The sequence below is a fragment of the Ciona intestinalis genome, chromosome 10 (assembly GCF_000224145.3).
Source record: "Ciona intestinalis chromosome 10, KH, whole genome shotgun sequence".
In the NCBI taxonomy this organism is placed as follows: Eukaryota; Metazoa; Chordata; class Ascidiacea; order Phlebobranchia; family Cionidae; genus Ciona; species Ciona intestinalis.
The window spans coordinates 430,448-457,508 of record NC_020175.2 but is presented as its reverse complement, the minus strand read 5'-3'; the positions used below and the strand labels follow the sequence as shown (position 1 = coordinate 457,508).

Sequence of the window (27,061 nt, the reverse complement as noted above, 5' to 3'; positions counted from 1 at the left end):
TACTACCTAAGTAGTTTGAGTATACAGTCTTAGTAACAGTGTTTAAGAAAATGATCCCAATGAACATTATATCAGATGCCATGTGACAATCAAACAACACCAGAGGAGACATCATAAGCTCTGAACAAAAATAATCATCACAACTATAACGTAAATAAGTTTTCACAACGCAAGTCCAATTGATAAGTCCACACTCTACACAATTTTCCCTTGCCACACAATCGCACGTAACTGACGTGAAGACAGATCATATTAGAAGATACTTAATAAAAGCAGTAATATCCTCGGTGGAATTGAAATAATAAACCATGTATTGTATCGAGAAACAAGACTGGTAACACTGCGTGTGTCATACCGATACCGTGAATCACACAGTGACAGTACGATCCTATGTTAAACACCCGGTAACCTCAACATACACATGTACCCAATAATTAATGTACAAAAGGTTTCTATTTCTAATAATATTGGTAGATATTTACTAGTGTTAAGGGGGTTTGATAAACCACAAACTCTAATTGTAAACACATCCAAGTACTTACTGCCAATTCTGGTTTTGGGTGCAAATAAGTAAAACAAACAAAGAATTGGAAATAGGATGGCAAGTAAGAATCTCCTCATTAACAAATTTATTTTTAAGGGCGTCTGTAGAAAACTACTGTATTGGTTCCTTAGGTATAATAAGCTCAACTGAAAGAGAAAGCCAGAATTAATTCACTTCAATCCCAATATAGAATCACTTATAAACTTGTTCTTAATAAATAAACCCCAAAATACCAAATTAATATGGTATGGTCACTCTCTTTACTTTTTCTGTCTGAAATTAGTTATTTGGCAAATATTTGAATCTTAAAATCAATAATATGACCAGTACCAATAAACAGATTGCCAGTCAACCCTTTTGGTTAATCTAAGTTTTGTAACAGTTCATGGTAATACACGTTATATCATTTGTGCTTAAAAATGACACTATAAAGTTGTAAGTACCATCTATTTTAGAAACTAAACTATTTTTTACCTGCGAATAATGATGATTCACAACTTTAACAAGTCGATTTTTTACTGCAGTGTCCAACAGTTCAATCTTGTTTGATAACTCTGAACAACTTTCATTTTTATCATTGATAGCAATCAACTCATCATAGTTATATCTCATAAGTCTTGCGAGTTCATCTGAATTTCGTATCTGCATCAATATATTTAATGAACTTATATCAGATGCCTAAATATTTGTGACTATATTTCATCAATTTTTCTAAATATCAAACCAGTGGTAAATTAAAAAATACACAGATATATTTATAAGTTGTTAGTTGCTTACCTGATCTAACAGACTGCACATATAATCTTCGGTTTTATCCTCCAAATTTTTATAAAAATCCATGCACTCGTAACTCTTGTCTGATTGTTTACGTAAGTCTTTAATATGCTCAATGCAATACTTCATTGGGTCAAAACGCTTCAACTATTCCGAAAAATACTTACATATAATCACACAGGTAATACAATTTAAAGGTAGGCACTCTAAGGTGTTCGGGTTAGTACATGTAGAACATTGAATAAAACATATTTTTTTAACAGTACATGCAAGAAATTAGATATTTTGTCAATACACTTGAATTTTCAGTTAAGCTCTCAGTAAAAATACCTCGCATATTAGAGTGATATAAGCAGGACTTGACATTCCTTGAAATATTTGGTGATTTAATTTAACAGAAGACATTTTCATGTAATATTGTCCTTCCATTGGTGAACTCTGTTTTGTTTTTATAAAAAGATTAATAATAGCTAGATAACTAAAAATCAAAATGATGGTCAGTTTGCGATAGACAACACCTAGAAGTTGGCAGAGTGTAGAATGTTAAAGGAACCTAAACAATAAACAATGACAATCAACACCCACCTGTTTATATAAATTAGATTGTAATGGAAAATTAATCTGTGGCTATAAGCACGTAAATATAATATAGAAAGTGCGATGCGTGTAAAATCACCAAATTCAAAAATGTTTTACAAATTGAAAACAAATCTATGTGCAACATACTAATATACTGGGCAGGTTGTATAATATTTAGAGCGGTTATGGATTCAAATAGACAGAAAAAAGTATAAGTTAACTTAAAACTTACAAAACAAATTTTCAACTAACCTCTAATGCTTTGTGACCACATTTAAAAAGTAATTTCATGATTTCATAATCATTGGAGCACGCTGCTAACACCATGGGTGTTGTACCCGGACTAAAATATGGATTTAATTCAGAAATACATGCATCTTCACATGGCTTATACTCCAGTATAGTTTCAACAACTGGTAGAAAACCAATTCGAATTGCATGAAACAAGCAATCTCCTAAATCAACCTGTGATGCCGTGAACAAATTTCAGTTAAAAAGGTTCCAACAACAGTTTAAATAAATATATTTACCTTGTTTTTCAACAATAATTCGCACATATTTGTATCTTTATTTTCAACAGCAATCCTAAGGGCAGACCTCTCATTTTGATCAACTACATCTCGTTCAAAATCTTGCAAACTTTCATATCTTGCATACAACAGGTCAAACAGAACTTTCACCTCTAGAATATCACCTTTAGCTACAGTCTCAAGGTAGAATGAGTTACATGTGGATGGCCTGTGATGGGAATACATTATAAAAGTAATCAGGGCTGTATTTCTCTTATAAGAGCTTCCGGAATTTTAAGATAATTAACAAACAAAGCAATTAATGGTATTGCAATCTGGGTTTAATACGGTTTTAAAACTATTAAAAGTAGAGTTTTAATTATCCATTAAGCTTCCGCGCAGAAATCCAGCCCAGTGTACAGAATATGTGTGTTAACATTGCATATATAGAATGACTACCATAATACATACGGGGACAATACATCAAGTGCTCTTTTCACAGTCCAACCAGCTTTTATAATACTGCTCTTGGACACTTTTGGAACTTCCTCATTTTCGTCTTCATTGGGCAGCTTAATGCTAAAGGGTACTGTAACAGTAATCACTGTTAATAAATGACAATTTATAAATAAAAGCAAATTTTAAAGGCAACGTATATGATTTCCATAAGTCACTAATACCACAACTGATTCATTGTAATGCACAAGTGATGATGAGTGTAGTATCTTTGTCACGTGTACGGGAACTAACATTATATAAAATGTTATTCTTATCGTTTACATAAATGTTATGCGTGCTAATAAAGCGCGCCTTTTATGTTTCTAACTTTCCATCTTCTCTATTTCTCGCCGAATGACGTAGCAACTGTGCGACAGATTTTTTATTAAAATAGGTTTACCGCAGCCGTTGCTGATAATAAATTAAATGCCCTCCATGATATAATTTATTGACCATACCTTGCGCATCGGGTTTTCTAAAATCATTAGGTAACCGCGTGATTTCAGTTGCAGCTTCGGCGCGAAAATCCAAATCGACCACTTCCTCTTTAAACACAGAAATCTTGTTTTTTAATGTAATTGGGGAGAGAAAAACAACGTCTGTATTTGGCTCGGGGCTTCTCGTGCTTTTCTTTTTACGTTGAGCTGTATATAACAAAACAAAATAAACATATTGTTATTAAATCATTTTCGATAAATTGATGCTCGCCACTAAAGCTTTTCCGCGGTTCCTGTTCAGCACTATTCGACGAAGTGGATATATTTCTTGAGCTAGGTTTGTTCTTCATTGACACCACCTCTTCTTCTGGAAAATCATCCGAGCTGTCAATTTCTATAAGGTTAAGGAATAATTGTCAACGCTGTATGTCGATCCATGTAAAATGGTATTTAAACTACCTGGCACAATAGATCGTTTTCGCCATGACGTTTCAACTATATAAGGCTTGTATAACCGGTCCATTTCGTTTTTAAACGCGTAAACTAAACGTAATTTTGCTAAAGTTTGCCTCTACGTATTTAGCTACATAAGTTTCTCTTCCCATACAATGTTGCGATAAATGAGGTAAAGTCATGAAAGAAGTTACCGATAGCAGGTACATTCTCAGCAGAGATGTCATATATATCATTTTAATATAAAAGACTGGTAAATGACACATAGTGTGTGTCATAACCAGAGTGACACAGCGAGGGCACCATCCTATGTTGAACTCCGAGTAACCATATGTACCCGAATACCCGATGTACACACGGTTTTTAATACTAATGGCAACTTTTGGCAAAACGTTTTTTAATGTAAGGAGGCTTTTAACACAAATTCTAATTATGAACCCATCCATGTGCTTATTGCCATTTATGATGTTGGGTGCGAATAAGTAAAACAAACAAAGAATTGGAATAAGATGGCAAGTAAGAATCTCCTTTTCAACAATTTCAAGCTTAAAGGCGTCGAAAAACTCCTGCGTTGGGTATGTTTAACTGGTCTATTTTTTAAACACCCACAAACTAAACGAAAATTTGCTACTTATGCCGTTGGACGTATTAAAGATCACAAATGATTTACACGAAAGTATTCGATGCTGCTTACGATCCCTTTCTAAGTGAGTGCAAATATACACCGCTGCGTTAATGTTAAATGTGTATACTGTATACAGTCATCAAAGTATATTATTATCGTTACGACAAACATACGGAAATGGGTGTTGTGTGAAAAACTATAGTTGGATTACTCAGCGTGGCTACTGCTTCAGTGGGCCGTGAGTTTACAGTGCTTTAATTGATAAACAGCTGAAAGAAAAACAAGACGGCATTGCATTCTTTAAAACCGAAACTGGGCATAATATATTATTCATACCGCACAACTACGTCTCTTAATTGATTTAACCTCGAGACTCGTTTTATTTATTGAGCTGGTTCGGCACTTACAGGTATAAAAGAACACCATCAGAGACTCTTACATCGTTAGTGTTTATGTCCGCTTAAACAGAATACACCATTAAACAAAAAAGATTTTTTTTAAATGAGTGAACTTATTATAAAGATGTTCTAAAGTTGAATTTAAAACGAACGTGTGTTATCAGCCAGTAGAACATTGAACTTGTATCGCTTGATAAGTTTCGTCTTGATCAGTTTACATTTGATCTCCTTCCAACCTTCTTCGGTTGTCTTCTCGTTCAATGCTGCTTCCGTGTCGCTAAGGCAATCACGAAGCATTGAACAGGGACATTTTGAAAGACATTTTCTCAATACCTGACGAGCAGCTTTATAAACACCCCAAGGGTTTGGGATTAAGTTCATAGGTGGGGGGCGACTTGCTTCCCGTCTTATGAAGCGAATCCACATCTCTGTTCGATGAAACTTCCATTCACGTTCCTCGTTCTCGCTGGTTATCTCATACGACCTTGACATCATAGCAATCAGCATGTTTAGGATCACTATTATAGCAACAGCGTGGTAAACAGCGATGAGGGTTCGACCAACGGTTTCAGTAAAGCTATTTTGAAAAGGTAGGGTTAGATCGTCTATGTTGAACTGACCGAAGAGCGACCAAAACAAGGTTTGCAGCGACGTCCACATGTTAGAGAACAGACCTGCCGATTTCAAACAAGACTCAGACATCGTATTGTTTCCCACAAACGAACAGAGTGACTTTTTTCCTTCTTCTGTTCCGTAAACCCAATACAGCTCGTTAAGACCAAGGGCAAATGCGAAAATAACAAGAAAGAAAATGAAAAGAAAGTGAGAAACGTCAGCCATCATGCGAGCCAAAGTGACTTGCAGCGGCCCCAGTGTTCTGCTGGCCCTTGATAAACTTAACAGCTTCAAAAACACAAATACATATGCCAGAGCAAGCAAGGCGTCGGCAACCTTTCTTGGTTCAAAAGGATCATTCGAAAGGAGAGTGTTGTTTCGATGAGAATGTATAAAAAAACTGTGTCTTGCGCAATCCGCATACCTATAAAAGCGCAAATAATAAAGGGTTTAGATAAAACATGACCATTTAAACATCTACCGGAAGATTATGGCGACTGTGAGCAGAATAAGTGCAAGTAGATCTGTATGATTCCATCCATCACCTAAGTAACATCTCCAACCTCTGTTTAAGCATTCCTCAATCTCCTGAGCCCACTTTCCAATTATCCAAGACAGAGCAATCCATTCCAAAACCGTTGGTGGCGACCCTATGTATATTTTGTGACACAACTATTAGAGTTCAATGCTTCAAACCAACAGCATGGCATGGATTTAAAGAAGTTACCTACCTAAGTAGTTTGATTGTACGGTTTTAGTAACAGTGTTTAAGAAAATAATCCCAATGAACATTATATCAGATGCCATGTGACAATCAAACAACACCAGAGGAGACATCATAAGCTCTAAATAAAAATAATAGTTACAGCTATCAGTAAATACAAGTTGTCAATCTCAACACTCATACACTAATTGTAAACACATCCGAGTACTTACTGCCAATTCTGGTGTTGGGTGCAAATAAGTAAAACAAACAAAGAATTGGAAATGTGATGGCAAGTAAAGATCTCCTGATCAACAATTTCAATCTTGAATCTGTCTGAAAACTGCTGTGTTGGTTCTTAAGGTATACTAGACTCAACTGAAAAAGAACTCAGAGTTAGTTCACCTCAATCTGAATATAGAGACATTGCTGTACTTTTCCCTGCCTAAATCAACTAGTTCGACAATTATTTAGATCTAAAAATCAGAAAATTGATTTATCAATCCAGAGTCAATTTTGCTAAATCTAAGGTTTTGGTGCTACAAGTTTTGTTGTGGTCAATATTAATACAAATTGCTTTTTTACCTGCGAATAATGATGATTCACAACTTTAACAAGTCGATTTTTTACTGCAGTGTCCAGCAGTTCAATCTTGTTTGATAACTCTGACAAACTTTCATTCTGATCCTTGATAGCAATCAACTCATCATAATTATATCTCATAAGTTTGGCCAGTTCATCCGAATTTCGTATCTGAAGAAATATACTCAGTATATTTATGAAACGCTGAGACGTTTATACAGATATACTTCATTTATTGATCTATACGAACTACAAATGGTTAATTAATTCATACAAATGAATATTATAAGCTTTGTAACTAGTTGAATAAATGCTTACCTGATCTAACAGACTGCACATATATTCTTCGGTTTTATCCTCCAACTTTTTATAAAAATCCATGCACTCGTAACTCTTGTCTGATTGTTTACGTAAGTCTTTAATATGCTCAATGCAATACTCCATTGGGTCATATTTTTTCAACTGCCAAGAACTTACATATCATCACAAAGTTACTACAATTTACAAAATGACATTCAAAAGTTAATCAAGTTGGTACATAATAAAAACTCGATTAAACCGTACATGCAAGAAAATAGATATTTAATTATTAAACCTAAGTTATGTTTAATAGCAATAGTAAAAATACCTCGCATATTAGAGTGATATAAGCAGGACTTGACATCCCTTGAAAGATTTGGTGATTTATTTTAACAGAAGACATTTTCATGTAATATTTTCCTTCCACTTGTGAACTCTGTTTTTTTTTTTTTCGTTTTTTTTAAACACTATTATAGGTATTTAAAAATGTTAGTTAAATTCTATGTACAACGATCAAACATGTTAGGGGAATTACATATTTTGCCCATTTACAGATCTAGATAAGACGGCAAAAAATATAAGGTAACTTCAAATTCGCAAAATAATTTTCAACTCACTTCTAATGCTTTGTGACCACATTTAAAAAGTAATTTCATGATTTCATAATCATTGGAGCACGCTGCTAACACCATGGGTGTTGTACCCGGACTAAAATATGGATTTAATTCAGAAATACATGCATCTACAGATGGCTTGTACTCTAGTATAGTTTCAACAACTGGTAGAAAACCAATTCGAATTGCATGAAACAAGCAATCCCCTAAATCAACCTGTGATACCGTGAACAAATTTTAGTTAAAAAAGTTCTAACAACAGTTTAAATAATTATATTTACCTTGTTTTTCAACAATAATTCGCACATATTTGTATCTTTATTTTCAACAGCAATCCTAAGGGCAGACCTCTCATTTTGATCAACTACATCTCGTTCGAAATCTTTCAAACTTTTGCGAGAAAACAAGTCGAATAGAACTTTCACCTCTAGAATATGACCTTTAGCTACAGTCTCAAGGTAGAATGAATTACATGTGGCTGGTCTGTAATGGAAGTACATTATAAATGTAATCAGGGCTGTATTTCTCATACTCGGATACATTATATATATATAAAATAATGTATCCTATATACATATATAAATAGAAGAATTTTTTTATAATTTATAAATTTTGTTATAGAATCGATATTGCTGGAGTCTAGTTAGTCAAGTGTCCAAATTTTATGGTAGTAAAACCACTAATAGATATCGAAATAGCTGCTAAAATTTCTATGTTGTATGAGGACTTGGTTAAAAAATCACTACATTACATACGGGGACAATACAGCAAGTGCTCTTCTCACAGTCCAACCAGCTTTTATGATACTGCTCTTGGACACTTTTGGAACTTTCTCATGTTTTTTTTCATTGGGCAGCTGAATGGTAAACGGCACTGTAACAGTAATCACCATTAATACAAAACAATTTATCAGTACAAACCAAATTTACAGAGCATATGTTGTCCTATAAGTTAAAATAGTACATTATAATGCATAACTGATGGATGGGCGGGATATGTTTGTCAAGCGTATGGAAACTAACATAGTGGTAATATTATTGTTTACACGGACGAATGTCTTGCGTACATGCGCTATTGAAGCGTTTCGTTACGTTTCTGGCACAGCCTTTGTGGGGCCCTTGTTCTATTAGTACCTGAGTGACTTACCATATTTATTTCTGGTAGTAAAATATGTACAAGATATAAACTAGTAGCCATACCCAACGACCATACCTTGCGCTTTGGATCTTCTAAATTCCGACACCCCCGTGCTTAAAGTTTCGGCTCTGGCGCGAAAACCCAGATCATATACTTCTTCTTTAAACACAGAAATCTTCTTTTGAACTTTTATCGGGGACTGAAAAACAACCTCTGCCTTTGGCCTGCGGCTTTTCGAGCTTTTTCTTTTACGATTAACTAGATGAAGCAAAATAAGTTAAACGTGGTATTGGGCTAAATATTTTTTTGTCGTTACAGCTAGAGCTTGAGGTTCGTAATTTGCCCACAATTTGTGAAACATTTTCGAAAAAGTTATGCCCGCCACTAAAACTGCCTTGAGATTCCTGTTCAAAACTGCTGGTCGAAGAATTGGATTTATCTCTTAAGCTACGTTTGTTCTTCGGTGACGTCACGTCTTCTTCCGACGAACCATCCGAGCTGTCATTTACTACAAAGGAATAAATGTCACCGCTGTATATGAAGTCATGTACAATGTTATATAACCTACCTGGCACCACAGATCGTTTTCGCCATGACGTTTCTACCATATAAGGTTTGTTTAGCGCTACCCGGCTCATTTATTTTTTAAAACACTTGAACTAAACAAAAAATGCTAAAGTTTTCCTTATACGCATTTTACAATTAGAAATAGTTTACACGAAAGTAGTTGAGGCTCTTTAAGTGTACACAACTACAGTTGGAAGTCACTAATGCTGCTAATTGAGTATACAATCATCATAGTGTTATTATCGTTACGACAAACATACGGAAACGGGTGTTGTGTGAATAACTATGGTTGGATTACTCAGCGTTGCTACTGCTTCAGTGGGCTGTGAGTTTACTGTGTTTTAATTAATAAACAGCTGAAAGAAAAACAAACATGACAGCAATGCGTTACAATCGAAACAGAACATAATCATGATTCATATTCCATCTTATATTTAAATTAACTTTATATTCAGTGTAAACGGTATCAATGACGTGTTTGATTAAGTTTCACCGTTGCTTAATAAAACTTTAAACTTATTTCGTCTAATTAATTTTCTTTTAATTAATTTGCATCGAACTTTTAGTCGATAGAGTTCGGACTCTTTCGTAATCGAAAGTCCACTACAACCAAATCCATTCTTCGGATGATGCTGGGGCAATGACCTTCGTCTCAGAATAAGCTGCAGGAATCTTAGCATAACCTTGCATACAACATGTGGATGGGGGATCAAATTCATGGGTGGGGGACGAATAGCTTCCCGTCTTATGAAGCGAATCCACATCGCTGTTCGATGAAACTTCCATTCACGTTCCTCGTTCTCGCTGGTTATCTCATACGACTTTGACATCATAGCAATCAGCATGTTTAAGATCACTATTATAGCAATAGCGTGATAAACAGCAAGCAGAAAACGCCCCATAGTCTCTGTGAATCCGTGCTTGTTTGATAAAGACAACTGAGTAATATCTATATGTCCAAAAAGCGACCAAAACAACGATTTGGTCGTGGACCACATTCCCCCAAAGATTATAGTTGACTTTAAACATGCAGCTTCTGCCGCTACGTCTGTCCCGTTTGCACCATAGGAACAGAGCATTTGTTTTCCTTTAGGTGTTCCATATACCCAGTACAGCTCAGATAATCCCAGTGCAAAAGAAAATACAACTAGACAAAATATGATCATAAACCTAAGAACGTCGCCCATCATTCTAGACAGTGTGACTTGTAATGGACCAAGACGTCTGTTTGCTCTTGTGAGACTTAACAACCTCAAAAATACAAAGACATAAGCCCAGGCAAGGAAACCATCCGCAATCATTCGAGGTTCAAAAGGGCCGAGGTGAGTAGTTGTGCCGTTGCCAAGGTACAAAGGTACATACGATTCAGCTCTTGAATAGTCAAGGCATCTAAAATTATATCAATGTATTGTTTAAACGAGTGAGACAAACAAAATACATTTTTCGTAGAAGACCAATAAAGCGGCATCAAAAATGAAAATAAAAAGTGATGGTAGCCTTCTGTTAAGGTTTGGTCTCCTAAATTTACTTTTTTATTACCTTTTGCAGCAGTAGAATTTATGTCCTTTCATAAATAAATACATGTTATCGGTGTTACCTGAAAACTACAGCAACAGAGAGTAGACAGAGAGCTAACAGGTCAGTATGATTCCAACGATCCCTCAGGTAGCCTTTCATCCCTCTATGGTAACACTCCTCAAACTCTTGTACCCATTTACCGGCAATCCAAAACACAGCTAGCCATTCAATGACAGTTGGCGATGAGCCTGAGGAAAGGCAGAATTTATAAGTAAAGTCCGTTCTGCGCTACCGTGGTAGAGGCTATGAACCGATGTTGTAACTCGACAGCGAACATAAGTATCGGGTGCATGTATACACAATGTGGGTCTATACGGCTTGAGAACGCTCCGTGATAAAACTTGACAGAAGGCACTGAACGCTCTATATGCATCTGGGGTCTGAGAAGACCACCAATGTTTAACCCAAGAGTGGACATGCGGTATATGAAATCAGAATGTGATGCCTGGTGTATAAGAAGACACCCATGTTATAACTCAACACTGAAACTCGACAGTGGGCATGCGACCAGTCTATGTTGTAGTATTCTTACCTAAGTAATTCCGATCGATATCCTTATGGATGGAATTAATAAATACCAATATGACGAATGCAACATCAGACGCCATGTGGCAATCAAACGAAACTACTGGAGAAGCTATAAGACCTGCGAACAAAGCTTTGCTAAATATGGGTTTATTTTCCGTTGTTTTATCTGATGAAGTAAATTAGTCTTAAAGTAAAGTAAAGCTTATGTGTGCAAGCATTCTAAACAATATTGATTAATTTGCGCTTTCCATTTGGAATTTAAATGCAACTTGTATACGTAGGCATCTGCCGAAGTAGAAAACTAACAATTAATTGTAGTAAGTTCTCAATAAAAACAGTCTTATCTTACGTCCGAATCTTGTGTTTGGAGCCACTGTGTAAATCAATGATAATATCGGGAAAATTATCCCAAGCAGGGTTCTTAGCGTATAGTTTCTAATGGTTGACGAATCTTTGAGAAATGGAGTGTTTTTATACCGCATGTATGCCAACGCCAGCTAAAAGAAAACAATTTAGGTATTCTATAAGGTCTATATAACAATGGTAATTAATCTTGTTTCAAACTATTTAAAAGGAAAAAAATCAACAGATTCCTATTTTACAAAAGGATGTTCTTTTTACAGGGGGGGCAGAATAAGCGAGTGTCCCATCTTCCCCACCCTACTATTTGTACTTCTATAACGTAAGCAAAATTCTGTGGTCCAACACTATAAAAAATTGCATTTTATTACAGTATTATATTTTTCTGAGCCATCGACAGAAGTCACCTGTGAATAATGATGTGTCACGACTTTTACCAAACGGTGAGCATTAGCGTCATCTAGGAGTTCCATTCTACATCCTAACTTCCGAAAGTTGCTGGTAGGAACTGGAATTGACCATTTGTCAGCTCCAGCAAAATCGTAGTTGTACATGAACAAGTCTCCAAGCTCTTGTGATGACCGAATCTAAAACCACAATGTTTATACAACACAAATTACATTGTGATATGGGTGCTCGCATTGGGTTCTTATATATGTATAGTATTGTTGGGTAAGACGAGAAACCTTTACTCCATAATATCCGAATATCCTGATCATGTTACGGTCTATGGAGTCGTGAAGGTATTTTTCCGTAAGAGTTACCAGAAATGTTTATATTTTTTCGGCGATTGCTCTTTTTATGGCTGACAACCGGATAATTCGTTAAGAAACACTAAGTTAGCTATTAATATAATATATATACCTGGTCAAGAAGACTGCACATGTAATCTTCTGTTTTTCTTTCCAGTTGTTTATAGAAGTCAGCATATTCGTATTCCACATTTGCTTGTGTTCGTAGATCTTTTATGTGGTCGATGCAATATTCCACAGGGTCTGTGTTTGTCATCTGAAAATCAACATGTTTACTATAAAACGTGTCTTTTGTGTAACTTTTACGCTTATGTAAAACTTGTTTTCAATTTTAGCTGCCCAAATCCCTATATTAAGCAGTTCTATACCTTTTCTACTATATAAACTTGCGTTCACATGCTCTTTAATTCCGTGTGCACATCGCAACAGTTTTACAAATTAAAAAAGGTGAAGGATCGAATCGAGCAAACAATAAACGCCCAACTTAAAATAAAGAATAGTTAAACGTAATCATACCATATTGTTTACTATACCTCGCATATTATGGTAATATACGCTGGACTTGATTTTGCGCTGCAACACATTTGAAGTTTTGTTGCAGATTCGAACTCCGTGTGGAAACAATCGCCTTCTTGAACATCGTTCTGCAGTTACGTAATTAAATATATATTCAAATATTCTGGTTGTGATTAAACAATTAACACTAGTTTATGGTAGTGGTGTCGTAAGAATACGGTTTATAATCTTTTGAATTTCCTCTGTTTTTCACCTTTATCTCGCTGTGCCCAGATTTGAACAAAATCTTTATGATTTCGTACTGGTTAAGAGATGCGGCCAACAGCATTGGTGTTGTGCCTGATGTAAAATACGGATTATCCCCTTTTATAATAGCGTTCACTGATCGATGGTTTTCCAGCAAAACTTCTACAGTCGGAAGAAAGCCAATCTTTATTGCATGGAAGAGACAATCGCCGTACGCGACCTGATGTGAAAAAATGAATAAATATAACTTTCTTTATCTTCGCGTGCGCGGGAAAATAATGGTCGTTATAACACGGGTGTTCTGTTTCACCTTGAAGTGACTTCAGTATACTATGGTTTTACACACCTCGTGCAAGCTTACGAGTTACCGCTTTATAACTTTGTGAAAAGGTGTTTTCCAACAGCACACGCGCATTGCACCAGAGGCATCGTATATTGCGTGATAATTACATTCAGAAACACAATATGAATAGTTTTTACGCTCTCCATTAATATTATATATATACATATTAAAACTTTTTAATCATATTACCTTATTATTGACTAAAAACTCGCACATTGGAATGTTTTTATTTTCAACCGCTGTTCGAAGTGCAGATCGTTCATTTTGGTCAACGCAATCTTTTTTAAACTCACGAATTCGATCACCCCTTACAATTGCAAACAATGCGATCACCTCACGAAGATTTCCTCGACCAACAGCCTCCAAGTAATATGAGTTGATGGTCTGAGGCCTGGATACAGAGAATCATGGTGAGACATACATCTTGAAATAAACACACATCGTCATAGTCATTGGTATTTTTCTATAAAGCGCCGGTTTTGTAGGGTCTGTGGGGTAAGATGGGGCACCTTCAGCACATATTATTCAAATATTTGAATTGGGTTCTAAACAAGCAAAAACGGCCTATTGAAGTTGTGGGGATATGATTTTATAATTCGTCGAATGTTCTTTGTTCTCTACTAAATGGAATGAAAAAATAGAATGCAAAGGTGTCTCATCTTCTCCCATCCTACTATATATAGAGACGATTTCATGTGGATAATTTATTTACTAATGTTGCATTTCAATTTAAATAAAAAACACTTAAAATTTAAAGATTAATTTTTAGTTTGTTAACAGAACGATAAGCATATACGCCGGACAGACAAAAACACCGATTTAAGCTCATATCACGGTTTTCTATCAATGGGACGTTGATAGGAAATAACACGTGTGCGTTACGTGCAGTTAACATATTATTAACTTTATGGTTTGTTTAAGCGACACAACTCACGGTGTAAGGGATGCCAATGCGTTACGAACTTTCCAGCCGTCGCTAACCACGTTTCGATTGCTGCTTTGCAAGCGTTTAAGAAATTTGTGATTTCGTTTTGAAGATGAAGGTTTTGCCCCTGATGCTTTCTTCTGTGCATGCTTTACCCAGTTTACTATATCGTCTAAATGAAAGCAAAAAGGCTTTTAATATACGATCGGATAGCTTAAATTGCGTTTACGGGCAGGAAAATCTTAGTGTATAAAAATGTTATAAATATAACGACAGAAAAAATAAGAATGTATAGATAATGAGTAAAGATGCATGAAGACACTTAGTATGATTACAGTTCACCTAATGCACGTGTTTTCTTATTCTTAAGTGTAACTCTGCAAAACCAGCGCAAAGCTGCCAATGAAAACTCGTGAGTTACCGGGTAAAAAAGGTATAAATGAACATTAAGCCTCATACTGGAGTTGCATTTGTATAGACTATTCCATTGTTGAATTTGTAGGCTATGTGTACAGCTGAGCACAATTAGTCATCAAAATATAAAAGAAAGTGGGACACACCGCTTGATTTGCTGATCCTGATAGGTTTCAATCGGGTTTTCGCATTATCGAGAGCATGTCTGCTTACAGCATCTGATGCCGTTCTTCCTTTGACGCATTCGATCTTTGGACTTTCATCCCATTCAGGTCGCTGCACCTCTTGATTGTCGTCTCGCATCTCCCTTCTCGGAGCAATAAGGCCATCCACATTATCGAATAGTGCTAAAAATATGGATTTAAGGTATTTGATTACTTCCCCACCTTATACGATTTAACGTGCATTACTTTGCGGGTTATCCTGTTATTATACCCTATATATAATAGTAACAATTTGGACAACCGGTTGGTGGCCAATGGGTAGTGTAGAAATTCTGTTCGGTATATACATGCCCACAGTGGTAGCAGCATCGGGTATATTCGGTATTCACAAGTCTAGGTATAAACGCTTTTACGACAATTACGACTATCTATTATCGATGCTGTTACATATAGTGGATTCAATAACCATCATACTGAATTTCTAGGTTTGGCAGTTTTTCACTATTTACCGGGTTTAGTAAGCCGTCTTTCCGATATCTCGACCATATGCAATCCATCACCAGAAGTAGGCTTGTGAATGGCTTTGTTTTTTTTCATACCCGCCTTTCTATACAATTTGTCAATTCCTCCCGAAACGCTGTTAACGGTGTTTCTTTTAAACATAACTTCATCTTCAGATCTATCCATAGCTACCATATTTAAACTATCTGTTAAACATTTCATATAAATTATTTCTCTCGGTCTGAAATCAAATTATTTAAGATATCCAGTCGCACTTTGATTCTTTATGTGCATCTACTTTTACATGTTCCACACGTCATTATTCAAACAATGAACCAAACGTTCATAATCAACCACATCACGACTGTAAGGTTCGGTTTATACAATGTAACCGAAAACTATTTCGCGAAATTAGTTCACGATATTGAAAAATCGGGATTTCTTTATTTCACGTCATTTCCTCCTCGTGAAAATACTCACCGAGTGTCTGCAAACAAAATTAATAAAGAAAAACAAAAAATGACTACGTGAAGAAAACGAAAGAAACACGTCGAATTGCAGGCAATATGAAGTCATATATATGACGTACTTGATGAAACAATTACAAAGCGAAATATTTCGATTTTTCTTTAAATTGCACAGACAATCACAGACAATCAATGTTAAAATGGTTTATACAAAAAAGATCTTTCTACATTAACAGATAAATAAAACTACACAGTGTTTCACATGATGACGTATACACTGATGACGTCATTCAATGTTGCCAAAACATCAGTGACAGAGGTATCAACAGCTAAAGTTAAATTTTAACACTGGTAATACGTGAGCTGAATATAGGCACACTTTTGTCAATAGCTTTCCGAAGACTTCAGTAAAATATAATATGAATTGTGAATATATAGCTTTCTGTGGCCAAGAACATCACTTGTTGAGTTTCTTAAACTCTTTAATCATTCTTGAAAATGACTGCATGCCCTCAATAACACCATCTCCTTTAGTAGCCGAGCATGGTTGAATGTTCCACCTTTGCCAAGCTGGTATATCACCCAATCCTAGTTGCTCAATAAGGACCTCTATTGGTTGGGCTAAGCTAATGTCTTGCTTATTGGCGAGAATAAGAACAGGAATTCGCGCCATTTCAGGCTCTTTTAGGACGTTAAACAATTCTTGCTTTGCTTCATGGAACCGACTTTGATCAGCGCTGTCCACGACAAAGATGAGACCTAAACAACGCACGCTGATAAGTTTTCCATTGCCAAATAGAGAAATGCTTTAATTTGAAAAAAGTAAGGCAACCGAAAAACATGCACGTAGTCATCGATTTACAGAAGCGGTGGTAAATTTTGAACAAAGCTTCTTTTTACCTAAAAGTTAATTTCTGAAGTGTATTATTAAAAAAAGAATCGTTATCAACCAATAGCTGGTATAGTACCAAGCATGTTTCTCATTTTTTCGCAAACAGAAAGTCCATCATGCACCTCCGACTTGAAGGAATACAACAAATTAAAGATGATTGAAACAGGAATATCTGGATTCCATCTCACCGCCTGATTCTTGGTAGTAATGCCTCCACAGTCGTCGTAGTTTGGTTTGCCCACCCACGTCCCATACAGTTATAGTCAATCCTTTACACGGAGTAACGGTTTCTACATTGAATCCGATCGTCGGTATAGTTTTCACAACGTTGTTGAGTTTTAAACGGTACAGTATCGTTGTTTTTCCTACATAACATAATACGACTTGTTATGTTTCTTCGATTACAGAATCGAAAATCAAATATAAAATAAAAACTGTTAATATACCTGAACCACAGTCGTTAAAATATCACATATATATTGGCACATCTCAGTCGTGCGTCAATTACAATGGCGCTAAACTATATACAGTTTTACGTAATACATATATATTTCGTTTATTATTTATTCATAACTCTTTACTAAAGTGGAAAGTGAAATTGGTATACAGCGATATATCACCACAGGTTATAACTAAAAGGCAGCTCTACGCAATAAAGAGCAGTTCTGAAGTTTCACGTTGTTACAGAAGAAATATTTCAATGAATAAGATAAAATGACATCATATTGTGGAGAGTGCAATACTCTACTCTACCGGATTAAATGTGTCATATAAAATTACGTCATATATGTAACGAGGAATGTATGTCGTCATAAAGTTTCCTCTTGCTGAAAACAAAAATGCACCGCAAAGGTAAAACTTCCAGTTAAATATAGAAATGATACATTCTTTATGGAAAGCGGTTATTAGAATCGACATATTTTCTATGCGATTTTGGGCTTTGTTTAAGTAATAAATTCCATGTAACCTATTTTCACAACTATTGACTGTTTTTATTTTATGTTTTACCTGCACAGTCCAACCCAAGCATCAATACGCGTACAGGATCAGATGCAAATCCACTGAACATAGCTTCAAGTTTAGAAGCAAGCGCTCCCATGGTAACGGTGTGGTCGAACTCGACAAGTTCTTGTTTCAATATAACAAACAAAACTAACTAGCTGTAAAGTATATTCAATTAAAGCTTAAAGAGTACTTTCGAATAATGATAATAGCATACTTGGGATATAAGTCCAAAATATTACATCATCTAAAAGACAGCAAATGGCCACTTATTCTAAAATGCGCCTGTATGCGAAGCACACCACCACTGCGGTTTAAGCTGTATATTTTACGAGCTGCTGTATGCAGGTATAGTTTCAACTGATTCACTCTAATCCTGACTCACACACCAGCTGACTGGTATAGTTCAAAGAAGAATATAATGCAAAATCCTTGCGTGGTACGACAGAGATGACGCACAAGAAGCATCAAGCGTAGGTTTAGCCATTATGGAACCCAACGTATTTGGACACAACGTGTAAATGATATACGCATGCCACATTTTGTAATCTCAGTGGTAATATGCAAAGTATAGGAACAAAGAACGCTTTTTATAAGGGCAGAATGGCCTACGAAAAGGCCTATTGTTTAAAATAATGCCCAATAGGCCTGATAACTAGGACCATTCAAAACCAAATTATATGGCCGTATTTTTAATGGAGGGGGGGGGGTGAGCAGATATACACGAAACATAACCTATAGACGTTTATTAATGGCTGCGTACATTTATATACATTCGTTATAACGCTTTAAGTTTAAACAAATGTAAAGTTATACCATCTCAGAAAAAGTAATGCCAACGCACGGTGAAAATGTGATTCACTTTACTATGTGGTGACGTCATGGTGATTCACCAAGACACTTAGCTTGGTTTAATAAACTGTTACAATGCCGGTGATGTTGTATTGGTGAAATCTGGAGCGTGACATTTTTAAGTGATACCCCAAACATTAACGATGTAAATCTCAATGTGACAGATGGTGCTTGTGGTTGATTTGATGGACGCCAAAAAGATTAGTCATTTTCACTACACATGTGTGTATGTTGTATTGCGCATCAAAGTAGCTTAATTGCCGCCTGCGAAACTTTTCAGCAACCGGACTTACGCAACCCACACAAATAAAAGGTATTGTTGTCTCACAAACGCTGACGATGCTGCTTGCAAACTAAATGCATTTCTCCCTTACAGTAATAAGGAATACATTATCTCCCCTGAGTAAGTAAGCATCAAGTTTCGTAAAATGTTTAACACAAACAGCATATTTAAAAATAAAAAGGGAAAAAGGGAAATAATATAGAAACTTCAATGTCTCTCAATCATAAAAGTAACATTTCATAGTTGGCTCGTAAGTTGGTATGAGGTTGGATATGTACTAGTAAACCAGTTACAGTTATTTGACTTTAATTTCGATGTGGGTTAAAATTTAAATGAATTGCGTGTAAAGAACTCTGAGACTCTGCGTCCGCATCGAGAAATAGCCCAGAATATACAAAACCTCAGCCGCGCGAAGTAAAATAACGACAATACTAAACATGGTTAGTTAGCTCTACAGTAGATCAAGATATAGTAGGGTGGGGAAAGATGAGACACCTTTTCCTTTTATTTTCTCGTCCCATTTGGTAGTAAACAAAGAACATTCAAAGAAATATGAATCCGTATCCTTACGACTCCCATAGACCGTTGTTTATTGTTTAAAACACGATCAGAATATTTGGATATTATGTGCTTAAGGTATCCCGTCTCCCCCCAATCTACTATACTAGAAATGTTTTTCTTGAAGTTAAACGATATTGAAGCCAGTGGTATTTATCAAGTAAAAATGTCGCTGTTGTTGTTCAACACAATATTAGTATCATCTGTACTGCTACTAGGTAGTGTTAGCATCTTAGATATACCAGAACACAGATGCTACGTTTAGTATAATACAAGCATTGTAAACACAATGTGACTGAAGCTTGTGCTGGTTTTCCCACTGGGAGTTAAAGGCTGAAGTATATGCGTATATAAGCCATTAGATGTGGCAAAGCGGCCGGCGTGTGTAAGCGGTAGATTTAACTTACTCCAAATTTACTGAGGTCTTTAGATTGAATAATATTACGTACTTGTACAGTTACCACATGGCATGATTATTGAAGCGCCTTACAAGGAACAATAGCACTACACAGTCAGGGCCAAATGCATTAATTCCAACGGAAGTTAATAAGGATGGTGACGTCATATTGAGGTTTAAAGTATATTTGTTTAAACTTTAAAAACAAATCTAATAAAACTTAACAACTGTTTTGTCAGGTAACGCTTCTATATCAACGGAAAACAGATAACAGATCCACCGTTTATTGCGACCAGGGTTGGGAAATGTACGAAACCAGATTACGTTTAGTCCGCAACAACAAACGTTTTTAAAGTTACAAATCATACTACTGCTTTTTTCCTATGTTAGGGCTCTTGTGCTGTCACGGCGTATGAGCATAAAAAAGATACATTGGGACGTTTACCTCTGTAACAGAATGCATAACCGTATGCTCACGGCTTTAAGAAATCGCTGTTATACAGTTTATGAAACGCGGTTTGCAAATATATAATATCATGTTCTAACGTAGGTAATCCATCTTACCCTTCCGTACAGCGTTATAGATTACACGTATCCTGGGCATGTTGAGCTACTATAGTTAGTACGCATGTCTCTAACCCGGGGGTAATGGATTCAAGGCTCGTCGCTGCTACGATTGTGGCGCATGTGTCATTGAGCAAGACATTTAAGACGGCAATTTTTCCAACCCAGTGCTTGCCCTTAATTGGTTGTCCAAAGCATCAGGAATAAATAAAAAATCCCAAAACAATGACCACCCGCAAAGTAGCATATACCCTATACATGTTAGCTTGTAAGCTGGCACGAGGTGAATAAAACTAACATACGTATTATAACAAATTGCATTTTTCGGCCACGCAAGGATAAAGGAGATTACATTCATACTAGCATTGCAATTGCAAACTATCAATCACTATACAGTGCGTATACTTCCTATGTATAGTGTCTTAAAAAACAGGTATATTATGGGCGGCTAAATGAATACGAGTTTGCTTCTTCTAAAGGCATTTAATGGGAGTTACTCAGAGCTCAAAAATGGCTTGTAACCACAAGTTCCGTGATTGCCTGGCTTTTTATGTTTACTGTAATGATCAGGTTATTTCTTTTACTGGGGACCTTTTCCCCACTCTATTGCGAACCCAAGCTGTCGGTGTTTGCTTCTTTGCAGAAAGAACAGCTGCTGTATTCGTTCCATTTTTTATTTGCAGTTGGGCAAGTGTATTCCTACAACTTTATTCCAAATAAACGACCAAAGTCGATAAAGTAGGATGGGGTAAGACGGGACAGTAGGGGAAATATTGGATGGGACACCTTTACAGTTCATTTTCTCGTCCGAATGCTACTTATTTATTCGCTTCGTATAAAATCAGTTCCATACAGTATAGCGTTTACACACAATATAACAACGGCCTGCGGCCAGTATACGATTTAATCAAGAGGAAAGCTGTTCTTTCGTTCACCGGCCAGCCAACAATGCGGTAAGAGACGATATGCTTAATAATGCGCGGGTATTCCCCCACGGACTCAACAAGGATTACTATAGTAGGATGGGGAAAGATGGAACACCTTTTCATTGTATTTTCTCGTCCCATAATTGGTAGTTAACAAAAAAAACATCCAAAGAATTATAAAACCGTATCCTCACGACTCCCATAGACCGTTTATTATTTGTTTAAAACATGGTCAGGATATTTGGATATTGTGTGCTAAAGGTGTCCCATCTTCCCCCATATTACTATACGACTGTTACACTAATCGGTAATAAACAAAGAACGTTAAAGCTATATAAAACTGTATTCCCAAGACTTCCACAGACTGTTGTTAATTGTTCAAAACACGATTAGTATATTTGGACGATATGCGCTAAGGCGTCCCGTCTTTCCCCAGCTTGCTTTGTTTCCAGAATAACATGCTTTATTTATGAAGCTCCCTTTGGGTTATTATTGTTGGCAGAATTCTATCACTGGATTACTAAATAGTCAGATCTATTTTTTAGGGGAAGTCGTTTATTTTTCGGTTCCATATTACATAGTGAGAAATCTTTTTTACCCGAGACAAAACGTCAAAAGTTACCAAGCACTGCAGAAGATGCAAAAAAAACAGAAAATGGAAAAAAATGTAAAATATAAAAAAAATGTAAATATGAGCCGAATTCTAAAACAGACACCATACATAATCTATTCTAAGCGGATAAAAGATACGTGTCACATAGGATGTGCGAACGTCGTACATGTAATCCGATCTACACGCTAACGAATTGCATCAAATGAAAGTTGATTTAGCATGATGCCAACTAAGTCTTATGCGCCGCATGTGCCTCGTTGGTTAGCCATATTGTTAAGCTGTTCTACCCAGGAGAGTACTATGTCGATATTGACCTATATATTAAGAAACAATATCGATTAATAAAAACAGCAGATGTGTATAACAGACACTGTTCTTTCTGTTTACGACAGGCAGATGCGGTCATCGAACGCAGTTTAAGCCAGCAGCCAGAACGAGAAGAGCAGTCTGGTGTGTAAGCTGTTGGCTACCCCCCAACAATAAACAATGCCTCTGCAATTGCGGTTCTTTTGATTGAATATTAGGAAGTCGTCCAAATTAGGAAGTCATCAGATTCTTAGCAGGTCCCACACCGCTGCGCTCTAAGCAGTTGGAATGCGATAGGCCTCCCAGGGGTAGATATTGTTAGTTGTTCGGTGATATAAAAATATGTAATGCAATAAAGGCGTGTTGGAAGACCTTGGTTTAACCTAAAGTTAGGGGTTTACAAATATTGCTTGTGACTCATTTTTGAGAAAACAATTACGTTGTAACTCGACAATTTTATTGCGATTTTACTTAAATTTCCCGCTGTTCCAGTAAAGTTCACTTATGGTTATAAACGTTGCAGTTTACTTTGGTGATATATGTTAAAACAACCACCTTGTTTAATTGTTCAGAACAAACGTATTTTGAGGGAATGAAAGGGAAGGAGAGAATTAGAAAAAGGCAAAGTTCCTTTATTGTTCAGTGTGTTCGTTTTCCTCGCGTGACCTTACACAGCTGATACGGTTAACAGGCATAGCTTAAAGTTAAACTTTAAAGAAACTTGTATATGCTTACAGCGTATCTGGCTAACATATGCCGCAATTACCAAGCATTAGGTATTAAGGAAGGAGAGCAAGTTATAGATATATACCGCACAGTAACCTTACGATTAGAACTGGCCAATAGCCTACTATTAAAACATATAAGATATCATTTACTATAGAGTGTCGTTTTTATTGCATTTAATGCAAGACAATATGTTTATCACTGCCTGGCTGACCACAGGTCTAAATCTGTGTTTACAACGCGTTTAAATAAATCTTGTTGGTTCAGCAGCCATTATTTATGGAGAAAAGCGATCAATATTATTGGCTTTTCTCTTGCTGTCCAAAGTGACGAAAACAGTATACTTGTGTATTGAGAGCTGACTCGTTGAAAATTGGCACACATGTGCACGTGATAAATGTGCCTATTCAGTCAAGTTATTTCAAGTGGATGGGGAATTGGAGATTGGTGAGAAAATCAAACAGTACTAGAATAGACAACTTAGTCAGCATTTTAGTTTATTATATATATATGTTTCTCTCGAACTTTACTTTAGTATATACTTTTCTGCATTATCTTGGTTTAATATATAGAGCAGAGTGGGGAAAATGTGACACTTATTCATTCTATTTACTCTAGTAAACGAAGAAGAATTTTAAAATCGTATCCTTACGACTTCCATAGACTGTTGTTAATTATTCGAAACACGATCAGGATGTTTTTGTGGTTTAGTCAATGAAAGCGAGGCTTACGGTGTTAGGCTTGAAAACCGAGATGTTACGATGTTCGCTTTAAAAAATCTGCTGCCAGGAAACTCGCAAATGACAGAAACACTGTTCGACGAAAAATTACCTATAAGGCTACTTACGTGCCCAATGAACCAACATGCCATTTATTAACGTCTAATCGTTAACCTTTATAGATTTGCATTGTTAGGCATACTGATACTTATTAATTTAAACACACATCAAACGAAATGAACGCAGAAGAACTCAAGAAAGTTCTGGGCCACGGACTCTTTCAAAAGCGAATAGCCTACCTTTTGTTACTGGGAGCTTTGATCGGCACTGCCATGCTCTTTGGTAGCGTGTTTGTCATGTTCACTCCCCCTCATAGATGTTACTTGCCAGAGATAGATGGTAACTTAACGGACCCATCTCCCGATCAGAGGTAACGGCAACAACAATATTATATAGAAGATGATAAACTTATTGATTTGTCAACTGAATGTGTAGGTCTTTATGACTGATTTGATTTGCGAGTATTATATACGGCACTTTTCGTCGAGTGGAAATCGTTTCACAACATTTCTTTCTCGTTTCCAGAAATTAAGTATAAAGACGGGTAGAGCTTTCATTGTATAAAAATGTGACTAATTTTTTTTACTACAGCTGAAGCCACACATTCATTGTAATGATGCAACGAAAAACGTTTTTTTGCAGCACGAAACTATAGGTTACGAGTAATATTCGCGTTTACAATGTTGAGATATTTTATGACAACTATAAAGTTTTAGTTTTGACAAATTCGTTGACAAACAGCACTTATAGAACACTCAAAGTGGTAGACAAGAGCCAAAACAATGTATATAGGCGCAACACGATTGTCGCTAAAACACTCGTATGATAGAATACAAAGTCCTTGTGTAACTATATGCCTTTATTTGGACTACGGGTAAATACGTTACAAATTAGGCCACGCCAAGTTGTCTAAGATGTAGAAAACATGTATAACCGCATACCATGTGCTGTAAAACACTAACCAAAAAAGGGTCTAACAAATATTATTCTGTGAAATGTATAGTACGTTGGGGTGGGATAGGACGCGTTTTCAATTATTTTTCTTGTCTTACACTTCTATTCGGTAGTAAAGGAAGAACATTCAAAGAATTATACAACTAAAAAGCGTTGTTATTTAAAACAAATTAAGAAATTTCTAATGCTGCCTCAGATGTCCCATCTTACCCCACCTTACAATAAATATATTATGCCTAAAACGACATCTATCCATTTCTAGTATAAATACAAGTATATCTTGTACTGCGGTAACAAAATGTGACACTTTGTACAAATTCACAGCGTCAGCGAAGATAACCCGTTGAGTTCTTATGTTCCGATTGAATATGATGCGGACGGGGTGGCGCGGTGGAGTGAATGCTATAGATTTGAATATAGAAACTTATCTGCTGTGTTGACAACTACATCACGTAAGTACTATATACTGTAGCACGCAATATTTTTGTTCAAGATCGCTATAGCCACATTTTGCTTTACCGAATGCACAAAACTGAAGGAAATTGAGATAATTGACCAAGTAACATGAACTACAATCCCCAATGACGCCATAACTGTTAATACAAAATGTAAGTTTATATTCATCAAACTTTACACGAAGATTTAATACGAGAGAGTATTGATAAGACGTTCAGAACTTTTTTAAATCTAGAACCATCGTTACATCGTCTTGGCGCGCAAATTGCAAACATAGTTCTTTGTATTTTTTGTATTCATACAATTATCATGCTTTCTGCAACGTTGACGTTTTCGCAAAACAAATCTACGACTATTAATAATTATCTATAAGTAAATATTGTTTACTCTTGTTTAACATAGGCCCCGCGAACAACATGCCAACTAACAGAACTTTGGTTTATTGCGATCATGGGTGGTTTTTCTACAAGTCTAATGGTGTTATAACAGCGGCCACAGAGGTATGAACATATATTTGCATACGTCACTACACCAAACGTACTGAGTAGTTGTTTATTGAGAAATGAACGACAACAAATACTTAATAGATATAGTGGGGTGGGGGAAGATGGGACACCTTTAGCACAAAATACATAAATATCCTGGTCGTGTTTTAAACAATTAACAATGGTCTATGAAAAGGTCGCGAAGACAAGGTTTTATAATTCTTTGAATGTTTTTTGTTTACTACCAAAATGTACGAGAAAATAGAAAGAAAAGGTGTCCCATCTTCCCCCATCCTACTATATAACTCTATTCGGTAAAATCGATACCGTCATAATTTAATTTCCCACGGTTCCTAATCGTGTTTTTAAAACCTAACAAGGCTGTACTAGAGTCGCGAAGATACGATTATACAATTCTGTAAATATTTTTGGTTTACTATCAAACAAAACGATAAAATAAAAGGGAACATGCACCATCTTACACCAATATATTATGTTACTTGTTAAAATGAGACGTTTAAAAGTATCATGGGTGTTTTTTTTCCTTTTGTAATCTAGTACATTATAAAGTGGTAGAAAATAAAATAGCCCTGATTTATGTTCAGATTCCTGTATTCATATGCTTTATGTTCCTGTATTCATATGCTTATACATATAGTAGGGTGGGGGAAGATGGGATACTTTAAGCATATTATCCAAATATCCTGATCGTGTTTCAAACAATTAACAACGGTTTATGGGAGTTGTGAGGATACAGTTTTATAATTCTTTGAATGTTCCAGGCCTACCAAATTGAAAGATGAAAAGGTGTCCCACTTTACCCCACCCTACTATACACGTTTAAACTTGTTTGGATTTTTGTTTAACGTTTATTATTCTCCACAGTTTGAGTTGGTTTGTGACCGCGCATGGATCACCCCTTTGTTTCCCTCCATACAAATGATCGGCTTCATGTTCGGTTCAATACTCGGGGGAATTATGTCTGAATAAGTAAGTTTAAGTTTTTGAAATCCGGCGCCGTGGCCCCCCAGTGGTTTAGGCGCTTGCATTTCGAAACCAAAGTGTCCNNCCGGTTCGGTGCTCCNGGCAGCGGTACTANANCACTGATCGGCGTATGTGTTCCTTGGGCAAGACACNTT

The 27,061-nt window shown here is 36.1% G+C and overlaps 6 protein-coding genes across 10 annotated transcripts in view; 2 read left to right on the top strand and 4 right to left on the bottom strand.

The window, feature by feature from the left end:
- Positions 1 to 4,691, bottom strand: part of LOC100179145 (short transient receptor potential channel 4-like) — a 4,913-nt gene extending 222 nt beyond the window's left edge. The window contains exons 1-11 of the mRNA XM_026836456.1: positions 3,801 to 4,691; positions 3,613 to 3,735; positions 3,363 to 3,548; positions 2,878 to 3,010; positions 2,428 to 2,635; positions 2,150 to 2,362; positions 1,649 to 1,756; positions 1,322 to 1,465; positions 1,019 to 1,186; positions 543 to 690; positions 7 to 120 (exon numbers count right to left, since the gene is read on the bottom strand). Of these exons, the coding sequence (XP_026692257.1) occupies positions 7 to 120; positions 543 to 690; positions 1,019 to 1,186; positions 1,322 to 1,465; positions 1,649 to 1,756; positions 2,150 to 2,362; positions 2,428 to 2,635; positions 2,878 to 3,010; positions 3,363 to 3,548; positions 3,613 to 3,735; positions 3,801 to 3,864 (1,609 nt within the window). The 5' untranslated portion in view covers positions 3,865 to 4,691. The remainder of the gene's footprint in view (positions 1 to 6; positions 121 to 542; positions 691 to 1,018; positions 1,187 to 1,321; positions 1,466 to 1,648; positions 1,757 to 2,149; positions 2,363 to 2,427; positions 2,636 to 2,877; positions 3,011 to 3,362; positions 3,549 to 3,612; positions 3,736 to 3,800) is intronic.
- The window catches only part of LOC104266085 (short transient receptor potential channel 4-like), a 9,660-nt gene extending 180 nt beyond the window's left edge, over positions 1 to 9,480 (bottom strand). The window contains exons 1-13 of one of the 4 annotated variants that reach the window (XM_018813842.2): positions 9,337 to 9,480; positions 9,085 to 9,276; positions 8,844 to 9,026; positions 8,387 to 8,504; positions 7,913 to 8,114; positions 7,635 to 7,847; positions 7,346 to 7,453; positions 7,036 to 7,179; positions 6,721 to 6,888; positions 6,369 to 6,513; positions 6,164 to 6,277; positions 5,914 to 6,082; positions 4,944 to 5,856 (exon numbers count right to left, since the gene is read on the bottom strand). In XM_018813842.2, coding sequence (XP_018669387.1) covers positions 4,959 to 5,856; positions 5,914 to 6,082; positions 6,164 to 6,277; positions 6,369 to 6,513; positions 6,721 to 6,888; positions 7,036 to 7,179; positions 7,346 to 7,453; positions 7,635 to 7,847; positions 7,913 to 8,114; positions 8,387 to 8,504; positions 8,844 to 9,026; positions 9,085 to 9,276; positions 9,337 to 9,406 — 2,724 coding nt within the window. In that variant the 5' untranslated portion in view covers positions 9,407 to 9,480 and the 3' untranslated portion in view covers positions 4,944 to 4,958. Of the gene's footprint in view, positions 1 to 4,785; positions 5,857 to 5,913; positions 6,083 to 6,163; positions 6,278 to 6,368; positions 6,514 to 6,720; positions 6,889 to 7,035; positions 7,180 to 7,345; positions 7,454 to 7,634; positions 7,848 to 7,912; positions 8,115 to 8,386; positions 8,505 to 8,560; positions 8,749 to 8,843; positions 9,027 to 9,084; positions 9,277 to 9,336 lie in introns of those variants that run through there. The other 3 variants (XM_026836227.1, XM_026836228.1, XM_026836229.1) reach the window with 3 other exon arrangements.
- A 173-nt stretch (positions 9,481 to 9,653) lies between these two features.
- LOC100186220 (short transient receptor potential channel 4-like) lies at positions 9,654 to 15,863 on the bottom strand. Its single transcript, XM_018813706.2, has 12 exons — positions 15,671 to 15,863; positions 15,144 to 15,344; positions 14,593 to 14,755; positions 13,848 to 14,049; positions 13,323 to 13,535; positions 13,087 to 13,197; positions 12,666 to 12,809; positions 12,209 to 12,388; positions 11,791 to 11,938; positions 11,446 to 11,559; positions 10,933 to 11,101; positions 9,654 to 10,724 (listed from the first exon to the last, which is right to left on the bottom strand). The coding sequence occupies exons 1-12, from the start codon at positions 15,855 to 15,857 to the stop codon at positions 9,818 to 9,820; spliced, it is 2,739 nt and encodes a 912-aa protein (XP_018669251.1). The 5' UTR covers positions 15,858 to 15,863; the 3' UTR covers positions 9,654 to 9,817.
- Positions 15,864 to 16,086: 223 nt separating this feature from the next.
- On the bottom strand, positions 16,087 to 18,220 carry LOC100185418 (ADP-ribosylation factor 6-like). The gene is made up of 3 exons (XM_002131803.5): positions 18,030 to 18,220; positions 17,210 to 17,386; positions 16,087 to 16,888 (listed from the first exon to the last, which is right to left on the bottom strand). Exons 1-3 carry the CDS (start codon positions 18,118 to 18,120, stop codon positions 16,587 to 16,589), a joined length of 570 nt encoding a protein of 189 aa, XP_002131839.1. The 5' UTR covers positions 18,121 to 18,220; the 3' UTR covers positions 16,087 to 16,586.
- A 5,896-nt stretch (positions 18,221 to 24,116) lies between these two features.
- LOC494356 (solute carrier family 22 member 21) overlaps positions 24,117 to 27,061 on the top strand; it is an 8,478-nt gene continuing 5,533 nt past the window's right edge. The window contains exons 1-4 of one of the 2 annotated variants that reach the window (XM_026836262.1): positions 24,117 to 24,397; positions 25,306 to 25,433; positions 25,840 to 25,937; positions 26,808 to 26,912. The gene's annotated coding sequence lies outside the window, so the exon portion shown is untranslated. The remainder of the gene's footprint in view (positions 24,398 to 25,305; positions 25,434 to 25,839; positions 25,938 to 26,807; positions 26,913 to 27,061) is intronic. The other variant, XM_002125102.5, reaches the window with a different exon arrangement.
- LOC101242099 (solute carrier family 22 member 2-like) lies at positions 24,204 to 26,912 on the top strand. The gene is made up of 4 exons (XM_004226526.1): positions 24,204 to 24,397; positions 25,306 to 25,433; positions 25,840 to 25,937; positions 26,808 to 26,912. The coding sequence occupies exons 1-4, from the start codon at positions 24,204 to 24,206 to the stop codon at positions 26,910 to 26,912; spliced, it is 525 nt and encodes a 174-aa protein (XP_004226574.1).